This window comes from Engraulis encrasicolus, chromosome 7 (assembly GCF_034702125.1).
Source record: "Engraulis encrasicolus isolate BLACKSEA-1 chromosome 7, IST_EnEncr_1.0, whole genome shotgun sequence".
NCBI classification, from domain to species: Eukaryota; Metazoa; Chordata; class Actinopteri; order Clupeiformes; family Engraulidae; genus Engraulis; species Engraulis encrasicolus.
Window position 1 is genome coordinate 48052045 of NC_085863.1, and position 15594 is coordinate 48067638.

Consider the following 15594-nt stretch of genomic DNA (forward strand, 5'->3'; position numbering starts at 1 on the left):
GACCATCTGCTGCAGCATGGGCCAAAACACATAGGGCCCTAGCCAGGCCTCCCCCTCCTAGTGACGCAACACCTTTGGCGTTGCTTCTAGTCAGGCCAAGAGCAATGTAAATATCGTTTCTGATCTCCAGAAAAATCGGGAACTCCACCCACTTTGTCGGAAACCAGTCAACCAGAAGCAAACCTACCGTTTGGGAAACGTTAATTGTTATGCTCTTGGTCTCACAGAGATTTGAAAGTCGATGATAATCAGGCTAATGGGGCCCTACCTACATACAAACGTACATGAACGTCAATTCAAGCTCAACAAGAGCAATATTAGATAGCCAACCTGTGAGAGTGTGTTTGAGAGAGAGCATGCCTGACTGAGAAAGATAATGTGTGCACGTGTGTGCATGTGTGTGTGTGTGAGAGTGAGTGTATTTGATTCAGTGTGTGTGGGGGAGCCCTGTGCACTGCAGGTGGACACACAGAGAAACAAACCAGATACACAGTATCATTGCTACACCTGGCCAACGCCCTCCGGGAATCTGACAAGGTTAAGAACAGGTATATACAGCAGGTGCAGGATGCAATTGAAAGATAAGGTAAGTTGAAGTTAAGGAAAGTGATACATTTAGTTGAACTCAGAGACAGTTTACGAAAAACTGCACTGAATGTTCAGATCTTACAACTTGGAAACAGCTGACCTCAGCAACCTTGGGTCCACTTCTACACAAAGACTGCATCCCTGGAAAGACTGGAGAAGAGCAAGCACTTATCCTTCTGTAATAGGTTCGGCAGTGCTTGGTCACCCCTGCCTGACATGCAATTACATGTGCTGACCTCAATGACACAGGTCTGTGTCACAGCTAGGGTTGCCAACTCTCTGGTAAAAAATAAGGGACACCTCATTCACCCAGGGGGGTATGGGGGGGTCATCCCCAGGAAAATGGTGTATTTCTTAGATGCTATTTTCTACATTTCAACTAAACTTTGTCCCGTTTCAGCTCAATATGGAACATTATAATAACAGTAATTTTGTTTCTAAATACGAGACGATTCCGTATTTCAAGGGACTCAGCTCAGCTCCAAGGTCAAGGACCTAACTGCCTTATTATCTGGCAGTCTCACATTTCTGGTTGTGCAGGGGGAGTTCATAGACTTCAGTGGTGATCGTTGGCCAAAACTAGCAGACCGTAAATTGTGTTAGAGCGCAAAATGATGTGACATGGGCGGACCTTAATACAGTGGATATTCACTACGGGGAAAAAAACAACTTCAAGTAGCAGTAGTAGCTGCTTTATTTGTCTCAGCATGGGCAATTGTTTTTGCAGGAGCAGTACATAAAACAAACGAGGCGAACTCTATTACCTGTACTGGCCATGAAATAGCCACAGTTGCATATTTGGCCATAAATGTAAGTAAACAAAAAAAAAAAAACACAAAACAAACACGCTCATCCCCACATCTCCACAACGACTGCTGAGTCTGCAGGGCTGACCACAGAGACCACACACTTAAACGGCCCTCAGTGGGGCCATGCCCTTTAGCTCACTTCATGGCCCATTGGGGACTGCTCATTCACATCGTATTTCTCAGGATGCAAACCCGATGGCCGCATTTTGCAGAAGTTATGGAAATACACATGCTATTATGACGTCGGTCTATGCATGGGATTAACGTACGTAAGTCTCATGATGTAGACGTGTGGGTCTGACCTTAACTTCCTTTGGGATGAATAAATAATCTCTACGGTGCCGTCTCAACTCCCCTACAGATTAGGAAATATCATGGGCTCTTCCCAATGCAGAGGCACATGCGCCGGAGAGCCTAACTATACATCCCGTTCTTGACAATGTGATTTATGTTGGTTTGAGTTTCAACACACTCTTTATTGTTTCGCAAATGCTGTCTTTCAGGAAACCCCGGCAGCATGCAGAATTAAAAAAAAAAAGAAACGCTGCATGTTAGGGCCACAGACAATGTGTCCGTAAAAGAGAGTGGAACTGAAATAAGTTGACTCACATAGTGTTGTGCTTACACTGCAGTAAAATAGCCCCTATGTGGAAATAGGAAGCTGAGACAGAGTACAACTTGAGGAAGATGAGGACCTCAGAGAGGGAAGCTGATTCACTTGAGACATTGATTCTCAATGTGGGGGCCTGGAACCCCAAGGGGTCTGTGGTACATTTCCAGGGGAACCCGACCCCAAAAAAGTTTGGGAGTCTCTGAGTTAATAGACTCTCATAGAAAACCATATGAGGGAAGATTCGTCAGCCCATGGGAAAGTTCTCAGTGCCAACAACTACTGTATGCCGTTCAAATGCCATTTGTGTTGCATGGATATATGGTGTGTGTACTAATTGTCTATAAATGCATACCATATGCTGAGTGTGTGCTTTGGATTATGGTTAAAAAAATGCAAAAGCTCAGTTCAACATCACTAATCATCTAACATGACAAATATGTATTTACTTATTACTAGTAAGTACATAACTAAAAAGTAAAAGTAAAAAGTACTAAGCAAAAGAAAAAATAAGGGGTGAAGGGACAAAAATAGGGAAATATTTTGTTTACCTGTCAGAATAAGACAATGACATCAGTTGAGGGGAAGTCATGTGATTTCGGTGGCTTTAACTTTTTTTGGATGTGATACTCGTGACACTCTTCACAGAGACGCCATTCCATCATGTCACCAGCCAGCCAATACGTCGCTTTATCGCACGTCCTTCTCCACTTCTTCACATGTAAGTACGTGGGCTACACAGACATATTTAAAAAGAAATTAAATTAATAAATAAGTGAATAAATAACCATTAAAGACCTGGCTTAACACACCTATCATTTAATTTGAAATGCCCTGCCAAACTGGAAAAAATGGAGCACACTAACAATGACTATTAATAACTAATAAATTCAGCAACTGATTTAAAGAATTAAATATTTAACTGCTTCTCTTTGTCCTTTCCAGGTTTGGTGAGTGTAAAGAGTACAGTGCATGGCACTGAAGGAGAAAATGTAACCCTTCCGTGCCGCTATGAGGCAAGATATCATGGCCGCACCAGTATTTGCTGGGGAACAGGGGACCTTCCCAGTAGAGGCTGCAACAATGAAATTATTGCTACAGATGGAGACAGAGTAACGTCCAGGAAATCCAGCAGATACCAACTCTTTGGCGATTTATCAACTGGAAATGTTTCTCTGACCATAGTTAATTCAATACTATCTGATACTGGGAAGTATTCCTGCCGTATACACATTCCTGGATGGTTCAATGACGAAAAGTACACTCGCAATCTTGTTGTCAGCAAAGGTAAGAGCCTAATATGGTTAACACACAGTAAAGATCATGATGCTTTGAAATACTTTGAAATTTGTCCATAGCCGCTTACTGCAGATGGGCCCATCGGCGGGCCTCAACTATGTCATAACTACATTGCTATTACAATGCAGAGAGTATTGAGTAACAGATTAAGAGCATTACCATTCTGGTGACAATACGTTTTTAACAGAGGCTTTGTGCTTAGGTGGAGTGTCTTTTTTGGAGTTTTCTTCCAGAATGTGTGCTGCCCATTCAGATGTTATCTTTTTCATGAATACTAACACAACCATCAATTTCTAAGTTTTCATTATGACTTAAAAATGTACCATTTTCATGCATGAATAGGTGGATCTTCTCCATGTACCAGTCCTAGACATATGTGGCTTACTGTCAGACCAACATAAGCTTTTTACTTAGTAAATATTCATGAAAATATCAAATATGTGAATGGGTAGCATACATTTAAAAAAAAAAAAACTAAAATTATGTACTCTACCTTTAACCCCTTAATGCACACCATACCTCCAGTGGCACGCTGTAATAGTAATTGAAAAGTACTGCAATACTATGACAGCACAGGGTCTTTAGTAATGCACTACAACTTGGTCATTGCCAACTTGGTCATTGCCGTGTCTTAACGGGTTAAGAATTTGAATGATGTATCTTCTCTTTAGCACCTACGCCATCATCTCATAGTTCCACAACATCTGGACCTCCAGTGACAGAATCTAACACAACAGGTAAATGACCAACTTCTCTGGTGTGTGTGTGTGTGTGTGTGTGTGTGTGTGTGTGTGTGTGTGTGTGTGTGTGTGTGTGTGTGTGTGTGTGTGTGTGTGTGTGTGTGGTACCGCAGGAAAAAGGCAAATTTTAAGGTCACTTAAGTAGGCCCTATTGTTTAATTGTGTCCATGTCTCTCCTGTCTGTTTTTAAAGCCCATCACCAGAACATCTCCACAACCAGATTCACTTACACACCGCAGTACAGCGAAGTTGTGCGTATAACACAAATGAAGCTTTAATTATGTAATTCAAATTAATAACATTAACTGAAATAATAGTTTGTAATAATGCAATAACACATACTTCCTTGTTTTCATATTTGCAGGAAGGGCCACAGGTTTCTCATGACCTGAAATTGCTATTGGCTGCTGTCATACTGTCCCTTGTAGTGGTGGCTGTCATTGTGCTGACTATATTCCTCATCAGTAAGTTTCTCATATATGGAATTATGGAAGTGGTTGGAGGGGGGGTGGATTCAGCATTTGTATGTGTGCTTTGTCTATTTGTGTTTATATTCTTTTTCATTCTGTGAGACCAAAGGCAATTTTCATGCTGGCATGACAATAAAGTCTATTCTATTCTATTCTATTCTAAGCATGCACATTTAGATTTTTCAGTAGCAGATGTCAAGTGGTAGCCTGGTCGAAAGCCGACTCTTGACTCTGTCAAACACTCTGGAACAAGCTAAGAGGAATCCGTTTCCATGAAGGGTGGAAGATGGTCTGACCTTACCCTGCAATTTTATTCATTGGAGTTCCAAATTCAAATTAAAATCCTTCATTATTAGCATGACTGATATAGTGTTGCCAATGCATACAAATAACAAGACAAAAGTATGAATAGTGTTACCAATCAGTAACGGACCCCGTGGGTCAGTTTTGCGTCATCAACTCTCTCAACTGTTTGCTGATTGACAGAAGCGAACCGTGAGCGAACCGAGCTAGAAGGGTTGGGCCAGACTATGTACGGAGCCAAAAGCTTTGGGTGGAAGTCAGTAGGATGGGCTTGCCATGCTAGTCAGGTGCTGCAACCACAGCTAATGCCACTACTATTGTATTAATTACATGAATAAATACTTGGGAATTAATGTACAAGCAATTATTTTCAGATAATCCAGGTCAAATAAAAAAGACTTAATTAATACAATAGTGGCATTAGTAGTAGTTGCATCATCGCCTGCTAAAAAAAAAGTCAATGACCCACATATGTACTTATGTACAAGACTTTGATAATGAATGAATGATTATTTCGACAATTTTGCTTGATTATTGTTTACAATTAACTCACATGTTCATCAATTTGAGTGTTTTTTATGTTCTATACATTTTATGTTGCGCAACCTCAGTGGTGTGTAGTCTACGTAGAACGCGGGTATACGGAGTATACCCACTTCTAAATTTCAGGGATTTCAGTATACCCACTTAAAATAGATTGATCCATTGTTTTGAATAGCACAATTACATACAGTATACCCACTTCAAAAAATGCTCAAATATACAGTATACCCACTATAAAAAAGTAGACTACACCACTGCGCAACCTGATTATTTACCTGTGCTGTTACAGGAAAGCGGTGGAAGAAAAGTCAATCTTTTCAGAGGTAAGTTCATGTTTACTCCAACTAAAAACAAGCCCCTAGCAAAACAACAGTAACTGTGCCCGCATTGTACTACTGTGGACACATAACGAAGTGACGTTTTAATCCAAATTCACCCCATGTCTTCCAGCAGAATCCAGTCCTCTGACAACGCGGTAATCTACAGCAACACAGGAGGCAGCAGTTTAGGACTTTTCTCCAGGGAGATGGCAGTGGAGAACATCTATCACATAGATGACAGCAGCGACGTCTATGAGGAATTCAACCCGGCATAGGACACCATTTGCACTTTAGCATGTGTCCAGCAGCAGTTCCACCCATTTGGGGGCGCTAGGTGAAATATTGACATGAATTAATGAATTATTGAATTATTTTTGATGAAATTTACCATGGTGGCGTTCACTGTTGTGGGCCCTCAAAGATGATAGATTTGGTGGGGCCCAAGGTCACTGCCTTGTTACTGTCAGACCAGTAAATAATACTGTAAGAACACCTAAATTCATGCAACGGCATCAGGAAATGTAATAAATATGTGTTTACAATGGCATAAATGAGCTCATTTTGTTTTGCAATACTTTTCCTTTCAACCTGCTGCGGCCCCCCTGGCACCACACTCATAGCCCACCAGGGGTCCCCGGCCCCCACTTACCATAAAAACTGTAACTATAGATCATTCTGTAACATAAAGTGAATTGCATTTTAACTCTTCATTCTTCAATGTAGATAATGTCTAGATAAAATACATTTGGATTTACGCTATTTACATACGTCTTTACATGTTTAGTATATAGGTATATTTACAGCAATTTAGTATCTAAGGATTTTGCTCTCATGCGACATGCTTTCAATTGTCATGCTATTTTTGCTTGAATACTTAAATGGATGGCATTTGAGGAATTAAGAACATTTTGTTTCACTTCCGCTTTAACAGTATTCTGAAAAAGAATGTATTAAAAGTTCAGCATCCTACGCAATGTTATTTTCCATGTGCATTTGTGTTCTTTTTGTATTAAAGTTTTCCTTTTTTAACATGTGTAACACTCAGATGTACTTACTGCATTAGCAATGTACAGTAGTAAATGGCATACATTGCCATTGTGATTGCATTACACACCCACTGTATGCACTTCTGAGCCCTCTGAGGCTTTGATTGCGAGTGAGTGAGTATGCTCACTACAGTATGCGTCACTGACCAACAGCACAGCATGAAACACATGTGTAGTAGGAACCCGCTCGGCGGGGCCAAAGCCCTGACCTCAGAGCAGTTCCTACAGTTGCCTCTCACACTGAAGCCTGAGCTCAGAAAGACATAAACAAAACAAAACAAAACGAAACAAAGGCACACAGCTAACCCCATGCGGCCTCCACAATAGACTATAGTCTGTACTCCAGTCCAGGCCGTCGCTTGGCCACGGATAGATAGTAGATCAGCCAGGCTAGTCTGTCCAGGCTGGAGATGTCACTGGCACGAGAACACAGGGGCCCATTCTCTTGGACACTACAACAGGCCAGCCCTCCTCCTCTGGCAGCACCCAGTAGCACCACCACTACTACAACCAGGGGTGGAGCTATAGGGGGGGACGAGAGGGATATTTGCCCCTGGGCCCAGAGTCATCCCATATTGGTGGTGAGGGCCCTATTATGACCTTGGCATGCTGTATATGGGGGGCAGGTCTATGAGTGTTTTGCCACGGGGCCCTGTGTGCAATTGTTCTGCCACTGACTACAACCATCCCAGGCTGCCTTGCAAAACACACACACACACACACACTTCACACATGCGGAATGGCTACTACTGCAAACACGCTCCTCACATACAGAATGGCTGCTCCCTCAAGCTCAACTCTGCTGCAGTGGATATTGCTCCTCCTGCCCATCTCAGGCAAGTCAATAAGAGGCACAGCATGGCGCCAGACGCTGGACTGCATGTCATTTCCATACATTTTACATGTCCTATGCAAATATTGTATTGTAACAAATTCAATTTATTTCAGTATATTTGATTTAATAAAAGGTATTTGAAGGCCTCCAGCGACATGGCTGTTTAATGTTTGCTTTTTGTTATGCAATGTTGTCGCAGAAAGAGGAGAAATGTGACAAATTTGAAAATGAAACTGGTATCACTTACTTGAAATCAAAGCTATTTTTAAACATATCAAGAAGGTGAATGCGAAAGTGTTCCTTCACTGCTATTTCCATTGCAAACCATGTTCTCAATTATGCAGTAAGGGGAAGCAATTGAGGAGAACCATTCAGTCAAAATGAGTGTGGTGGTGTTCATTCTTTTCATTTTCAAAGTTCATATTGCATCACAACATGATTCACCTTGGAAGATGAAGATGACGCCGAAAAAAAAACAACTGCTCATCCAACTACTTAAGCAATCTGGAGGCAATAAAAACTTGATACTTCAGTTAAGTCATCCTCTCTCCTCCACAGGGCTTCAGTCATCCAACCAGCCGTACAGGGTGACAGAGGGCAGTTCTGTAGTGCTTGCATGCCAGTACTCCGTGCGACGTCATGGAGTAAGCCATGTGTGTTGGGGACGCGACTGTGGCACCTTCTGGTGTAACGACATCCTGGTGCAGGCCGATGACAACGGGGTGGTGTCCACGGTCTCTGACAGGTACAGGCTAATCGGGGATGCCTTCTCGGGACAAATGGACTTGGGCATTCAGAGGATCCAGCAGGCGGACAACGGACCCTACTGCTGCCGAGTGGACATAGATGGACTTTTCAATGACAAAAAGGTGTCTTACACGCTGGTGGTTTCTAAAGGTATGTAAGTGCACATCACGAAGTAAGTGCATGCATTAACTAACATGCAAATTGTGAGAGGTAGAGATGTTTAATGTTTAATTACTGATTTATGTAACCGAACCCCCCCCCCCCCCTTTCCTGACCCCTGCCTCCCCCACCTCATAACTGCATGCGTAAGATGGCAATTAGCAAATTGCAATGTTGAGGTCCTGAGGTACAACGGGCACCATGGGGTTTCAGCCATGTGACTTATGTTCAGGCGCACTATGCCATATTTTTCGAGCAAGACTGGTGATAAAAATGACAGATGTGAAGGTCTGGGTTTTATGCAGCCTTTTTAAAAAATACAATTTCCCACTTCATATATACGTACATGCAAGAGAATCATTAACACCAGGCTTTTTTCATGTTGTCCTTTAATTTCTTGTCCTTGTTTTTTTTTCTTTGTGTAATGTAGCTCCTCCCAGTACAACGGCACCACCAACAACAACTGCAACCATCACAGATCCCCCTCCAGCCACCACAGGTAAGCAGAACTGAGCCCTGCTGAAGCACTACATACTGTATATAGACCAGGTGAATAGCAAAAAGTCAATCTGTATATATGTAGTGGAGTTGAGATAGTAGTAGAAATCAGCTTATAGTCGGGCCTCCAGCCCCATGGGCCTGCCGGCGGGCCCATGTGCACAAGGAGGCTATGGAATGTATGTACAGTGTAGATTTGATTCCTGTCATAATATTCTATCTCCATCATCTTTACGGTTTTTAATTAACGGATATTTACTGAGTTTATTGCCTAAAATGGAGCTTTAAGTTTAATCTAGTGTAACATTGAAATTATTTGCGTACCGGTAGTACAGTCTGTATTTTTGAGCCGTCTCTAAACTGGAATGTAGGCACAATTTACGCTCACTGTAGCCTACGAAGGAACTTACTGTAAGATCAGCTGGTGCAGCCCACAGCAGATGAGCAGCTCTGAGCTCTGAAGCAACAGGTACGTGGCTTGCCAGCCCAACGCCTCAACAAAGCTCCTAGGAGATTAGTCTGACCAGTCTCACATATTAACCGATTTATAGAGGTGGGCTTCATCTGCATGTTAAAATGCCTCTGAATGAAGCTACCATACAAGCAATCACACCAATACTGTACATTCAGTGACAGAGATTGGAATTTCACTGATTGGATTGGAACACTGTCAGGGAACACTGTGACTCAGAAGTTATTAAATCTTGAAAATAGTTGAAAATAGTTTTTGAGTGTTTATGAGTGGTGCTCATGTCCATGTCACTGCTACTGTTCCTACTTCAATGGGCTATACATTTGCTGGCTGATTGCTGGTTCTGAAATTATTATATTTCCCACTCAAAATCTAATTAGCTCTGTAAAAACTCTCAAGGTCTGACAAAACAGTCATGCAAAACCTGCCATGCCACAATATGACTGTTTTACATGTTTTTCTTTTTGCCAGTACATTGGAGGAATGTCCTGTCATCCCATTTTGACATTGTAAGGCAGAATGTGAGCCACATTCAAACTGACACACTGGTGAGTTGTCCCACTCCATGTGACTGTAGCAAAGAACAAGCCTTGTAAAGCACATTTTAAAGGAGTACTTCTGCCGATTTCAATATGCTGTTGTATTGCTCACGCGACCCTTGACTTGTCAGTACCCGGTGATGCTGCATTTTTCGGCTCAGCCCTTCCCGAAATCTGAGCTATTGGGGGCAGATTTTGTTTACTAGTTCTCTTCTGATGTTGCATAACCTTTTGGATGTTTTTGAGAATAAATCAACATGTTTTTTGATATGTAAACTAAGGATGCAAACGATTAATCGATTAATCAACTTTAATCGATCAATGCATTAATCGATTAAAAAACATTAATCGCAATTAATCGACAATTCAACTGATAAGAGACCCAGGTGAAATGGGCATATGAAGAGTGTGTGTGAAGAGGGCTGTGAATATTGGGAATATGTAAATCACCTTTGGATTAAAGAATTGAAATAGAATTCATTTAAATGTGGCATTTTATCTCAATTTTTTATTACATTTTTTAGATTTAGTAGTTTTTTTCAGAGAAACATTGAGATTTGGGGGGGAAACGCGGCTTATCAATTAATCGTAAGTTTATCGATAAGGCTATCAACTAATGATTAATGAATTAATCGATAATTTGCATCCCTAATGTAAACAAACTCTGCCCCCATTACAATGACTAGGATCTCGGAAAAGGCTGAAAAAAAGGCTTTCTACCCCTTCAAACGGAGATTATCCGAAGGCACACTTCAAACAGAGGGGTACGACCGAATTCCCTGAATGAATTGCCTTTAAAAATGGCAGCATCAAGTATTTTCGCCGTAATGAATGGCTTTACAGTTGTAACAATTGTTGCATTGTACTAAGTTTAACATTGCCCCAATGTGTCATGGTCATTGTCTCTGTGAAACGCACATGAAAAAAATCGTGACAGCTGTGAGAGTCATTCCGTGATTGTTGGAGGGGTGTCTCAATTCGTAGGTGTTGCGTTTCAAGCCCTACACCTTACTGCTTCGATTGAAGGCATGAGTGGCAAGGGGAAGGCGTCGGGGTAGGGGTAGAAATTAGAAATGGGATTCGGCCTAAGTGGAGATACCAAAATCAGAAGGGGGAATATTCCCCCATAAACGTGCAGCCTGCTCTGTACAGTGCCTCCCGGTATCAGCTAAGTTTGATGTGATGTGTACCTCTGCTCTGTTCCAGTTTGAGGACTCGTTTCCAAGCATCACACTGCAGATCAACATCCCGGTGCTGTCCCTGTCCCTCAGCCTGCTGCTGCTCCTGGTGGCCGCTCTTATGCTCCTGGCCTTCAAACGTACGTACGCTCACAATCACCGCCTGGCCTCACCTAACACCAAACACAGCACATGTCAGCAGTACACACATAATACAGCCTATAGGGAGGCTACTGATGTAGTACATACTGTATACAGTACAACACACTGAGAGCAAAAGAGAATCTGATTCCCCTAGCCCTCAAACGTACACTCACTGCCTGGCCTCACCTTTACATTACATTACACTTAGCTGACATTTTTATCCAAAGTGTAACAGTTATTTGCAGGGTATTGGTTGCAGTCCCTAGAGCAATGTGGGGTTAGGTGCCTTGCTCAAGGCCAATGGAGGTGCTGGTAAGCAGAATTGTATAAACTAGAAGTAGAAGTACTGTTATGGATGTAATATAATATAATATAATATAATATAATATAATATAATATAATATAATATAATATAATATAATATAATAATGAAGCTATGTAACACCATACCACTAGTGTTGTAATTACACTTTCAACAGTACTTTTACTTCTACTTTATACAACTCTGCTCAACTCTGCTCAACTCAACTTTGAACCTGCAACCCTCAAATTTAAAAGTCAGCGCTCTAACTCTGGAGACTGGAGTAATCTGCAGAAATCCATATGATATGTGAGCAAAGGTGTCAATCCCTGGTTCCTAGAAAGTGAAAACCCTGTGAAAATGTTCGACTAAGCAGCTGTGAATCAGCCGACTGTAACGGGGTGCTTGAGACAAGAGTGGGCATTGCTGTTAGAGGGGTTAGGGGGCAGGGTTCTTGTTTCCTTGATTGACAACTCTGACATACAGTAGGTTACAGTAATTGTATTGATGGGGAAGAGTTCTCCAGAGGACGGGGGCTGGATGGGGGCAGGATTGCCACAAAAACACTGTAATACTAATGTTACACTTTGCTCTTCTCTTCTTGTAGGTGGACTCCACAGAAAAGCTCTGGATGTAGGATGGTACGTACTGTGTAATAATGTGACTGAAGGAGCATCAATAAGCTCTTCCATAATGTGTAGCAATCCTCAGAAGTCACGGTATGTGCCGTCCTCTTGGTTGGCCATTCTATAATATTGATAGCCTGGCCGCGCCAAAAACCCCTACAGCAAAGCTGTGCCGGGGTCTGGGGTCGCTGGGCAGCAGTGTGGGCGGGATAAACGGTTTCCTCTGCACTCAATGCAACGCAATAAGATGGCGAACAACCAATCAGAGCATTCAATTCATTTTGCGGCCACTAGGGGCGTCTAGATTTCTACGCTATAATATTGAGGCATTATAGAATTGGAAGTGGCATCCTACTACTGCACATCATAGTAGATTTTGGCAGTGTTGATGCAACACTTGAAGAGAGCAAATGTAACACTCTTCTAGTTGGCCCTACTCTTCTTTGAGTGTTCAATAACTTAACACTGCAAAATTTACTGTGATATAGTTTGCTTATGACAATGAGATTTCTAACATGTAATGTCCTATCAAAATCATATAGTAAAAAAACAGCTCATCTATTTTCAGTAAAGTTGAGGGTTATTGAAGGTTACTGATCTCTCTCTCTGCAGCTTGTCATCAAAGGAGCCGCGTCACATCATCTACGAGATCAGGACCAGGAGACCAGTGGCTGAGAACATCTACACTATTGAATAAGGAACTGTATCGCACGCCGGGCCTGCTCTGTCCCACACTATGTATTTTTTGCTGTAATATTTGTACACAACACACGTGTCATTTTACCCTTTCATATATTCTACAGTACGCATTGCTGTATTTATAAATGCATATTCAAAAAATTACAATGCATGAAAGCTATTGCTGGTACGCTACTGGTAAATAGGACAGTCCTTCATTGGTAAGCATGAGATTTTGCTGTAAATTGCTGTTACTATGTATCATAAAAAAGTAGTTTCTCTTTTCTCTTTGTCAGACATGTGTGAGTGATTCTTTATTTTCATGCTTTGTGCCATGGCAGGGAAGATGGCTTTCTTGGCTGCAAGGTTGGTTGGATAAAGTAGTCAAAATAAAACACCAGTAGGTTAATATAACAATAATGTAATATAACAAACCAACTCCTCTTTTTTGATCTATTGGAAAAAAGAGTATCAAACAAGCCGAAATTTGCCCACATTTTTACTTGCAAAGTTGCAATAATCTATAGGCCTAATCCTGTGAAGTTTATGCAATGCTATCAATAGCCTTCAGTTAACGACAAATATTTAACATGCCAAACTTACCACCATGTTTAACCTCCATTGTCTAAATATATTGATTTTTATATGGTTAGGGGGTTACTGAATACTGATATTGTAAAATTATTAGTCGTCCATTCATCCCTCCCTCTCTCTCTCTCTCTCTCTCTCTCTCTCTCTCTCTCTCTCTCTCTCTCTCTCTCTCTCTCTCAACAATATGTATTTACTACCACAAGATGGCAGACATTACCTTGTTCGAGTGGTTTCTGTGGACTATGCTTAGTATAGAACTAGGCTTTAATTCCCAAATAACTAAGGGACGTATGCATTTTGTCTAACTTTTCAACTATGTCCGGGGATTGCTGTGATGGCACGATTTATAACTACAATTTGAGAGCCTTCATCACCAGCACTGCTGCACCTGCACGGAGTCTGACAGACCATTCTTTACACACACACATAGCACGTGCTCTCCTCGCAGCTGACCATCTGTTATGGAACGGAAGCGTGGCTACCTGATGCTGACATGACCTGGCACTTTTTGTCCAGTTACGAAGACAATGCTACAGTAGGCCCGATTCACACCACCAGTAAGTATGAACTCTGCAAAGCTATTCTGTATGTCGTCTTCCGTCCGTCAACTTTATCAATACCGGCCACTTGGCAAACAGCAATACAATTTTAGCTTTTAGCTAACACTTAAAAAAGTTCAAATAAATGTTTCAATGTATCAACATTACTTACCACATCAGGCATCATGGTTGTCAGTGAACATGGACTTTCCACGAGTATATGTAATTAAAAGGAGCACTTTACCAAGTGGTAAGAAGAAGAAACACGCAGCGTAAATGCACATCCAATGTTGGACTTGTTTGCGCACGAGATGTGATTCTGCTAGCTAATTTCATCACACCATTACGCACAACGAATTAATACTAGACTGCCTGTGCAGTCGCCTTCGACTGCTTAAGGTATATCCCCGAAACGCGACGCTTCCAGTCCCCCATCATTCCTACCACTCCCGTCCACCATTTCGTAAACGTATATGATACATACAGACGTGACATGACGTGCATAGGCTTAAAACCAAACGACTATTGTGAAAATGAAGCAAAAAATGGGGCAAATGGTAATACTGTTTTAATGGTTCAGTGGATATACCACATTAGGTACAGTGTAATAACCAGTGTAACAATATTTAATACAATGTAATTTTTTACTTACATCATGTGTTTGTGCGTAAGTGGTATTACATGGTATTGCATATTGTTACACTGATATTACACTATATTACATGGTATTGCATACTGTTACACTCGTTATTACACTGTACCTGATATTGCATATTGTTACACTGGTATTACACTAGTATTACATGGGTTGTTACATTGGTTATTACACTGTACCTAATATGGTAGATTCACCGAAATGGTGAACCATTAAAATAAGGTGTTAACGGGCAAATCAATCCACCCAGTCAGAAGTTATGGGCCAAATGAAAATTCCGCCATTTTGAAAGTGTTGTCTTCCAAACTCGAATCAGTTCATGAACCTACCCTAGAGCATTCACACACAAAATCTGGGACAAATCCATCCACCCGGTCATTAGTTATGGGCCAAAGAATAATTCGGCCATCTTGAATTCAGCCATCTTGAAAGTGTTGACCTCCAAACTCGAATCAGTTCATGAACCTACCCTAGAGCATTCACACACCAAATCTGGGACAAATTCATCCACCCGGTCAGAAGTTATGGACCAAACAAAAATTCGGCCATCTTGAATTCAGCCATCTTGAAAGTGCTGACCTCCCAACTCGAAGCAGTTCATGAACCTACCCTAGAGCATTCACACACCAAATCTGGGACAAATCCATCCACCCGGTCAGAAGTTATGGACCAAACAAAAATTCGGCCATCTTGAATTCAGCCATCTTGAAAGTGTTGACCTCCAAACTCGAATCAGTTCATGAACCTGCCCTAGAGCATTCACCCAAAAAATCTGGGACAAATCCAAACATCCGTTCAAAAGTTATCGCGTTAACACGAAAGACCTTACGCGGCGGACGCGGCGGCGGACGCGGACGCGGACGCGGACGCGGCGGCGGCGGCGCACGCAAAACCATTACATCCC

General features: G+C 41.7%; 2 protein-coding genes across 3 annotated transcripts; both read left to right on the forward strand.

Moving 5' to 3' along the window:
• The first annotated feature begins 2605 nt into the window (after window positions 1-2605).
• On the forward strand, window positions 2606-6668 carry LOC134452255 (hepatitis A virus cellular receptor 1 homolog). Of its 2 annotated transcripts, none has more exons than XM_063202613.1 (7): window positions 2606-2728; window positions 2953-3294; window positions 3978-4043; window positions 4239-4297; window positions 4411-4510; window positions 5652-5685; window positions 5813-6668. In XM_063202613.1, exons 1-7 carry the CDS (start codon window positions 2671-2673, stop codon window positions 5955-5957), a joined length of 804 nt encoding a protein of 267 aa, XP_063058683.1. In that variant the 5' UTR covers window positions 2606-2670; the 3' UTR covers window positions 5958-6668. The 2 variants fall into 2 exon arrangements, with proteins under 2 accessions (XP_063058683.1, XP_063058684.1); XM_063202614.1 differs by having other exon boundaries at window positions 5816-6668.
• A 736-nt stretch (window positions 6669-7404) lies between these two features.
• Window positions 7405-13194, forward strand: timd4 (T cell immunoglobulin and mucin domain containing 4). Its single transcript, XM_063202262.1, has 7 exons — window positions 7405-7606; window positions 7981-8460; window positions 8900-8968; window positions 9911-9987; window positions 11185-11296; window positions 12209-12242; window positions 12840-13194. The coding sequence occupies exons 1-7, from the start codon at window positions 7468-7470 to the stop codon at window positions 12922-12924; spliced, it is 996 nt and encodes a 331-aa protein (XP_063058332.1). The 5' UTR covers window positions 7405-7467; the 3' UTR covers window positions 12925-13194.
• The last annotated feature ends 2400 nt before the right edge of the window (window positions 13195-15594 follow it).

Bases quoted from the DNA above. Each gene is read 5' to 3' on its own strand.
- LOC134452255 (XM_063202613.1), top strand. From the start codon at position 2,671: ATGTCACCAGCCAGCCAATACGTCGCTTTATCGCACGTCCTTCTCCAC. The intron at 3,295-3,977 runs GTAAGAGCCTAA...TCTTCTCTTTAG, and splicing joins CAATCTTGTTGTCAGCAAAG to CACCTACGCCATCATCTCAT. The intron at 5,686-5,812 runs GTAAGTTCATGT...CATGTCTTCCAG, and splicing joins AAAAGTCAATCTTTTCAGAG to CAGAATCCAGTCCTCTGACA.
- timd4 (XM_063202262.1), top strand. From the start codon at position 7,468: ATGGCTACTACTGCAAACACGCTCCTCACATACAGAATGGCTGCTCCC. The intron at 8,461-8,899 runs GTATGTAAGTGC...TGTGTAATGTAG, and splicing joins CACGCTGGTGGTTTCTAAAG to CTCCTCCCAGTACAACGGCA. The intron at 9,988-11,184 runs GTGAGTTGTCCC...GCTCTGTTCCAG, and splicing joins ACATTCAAACTGACACACTG to TTTGAGGACTCGTTTCCAAG.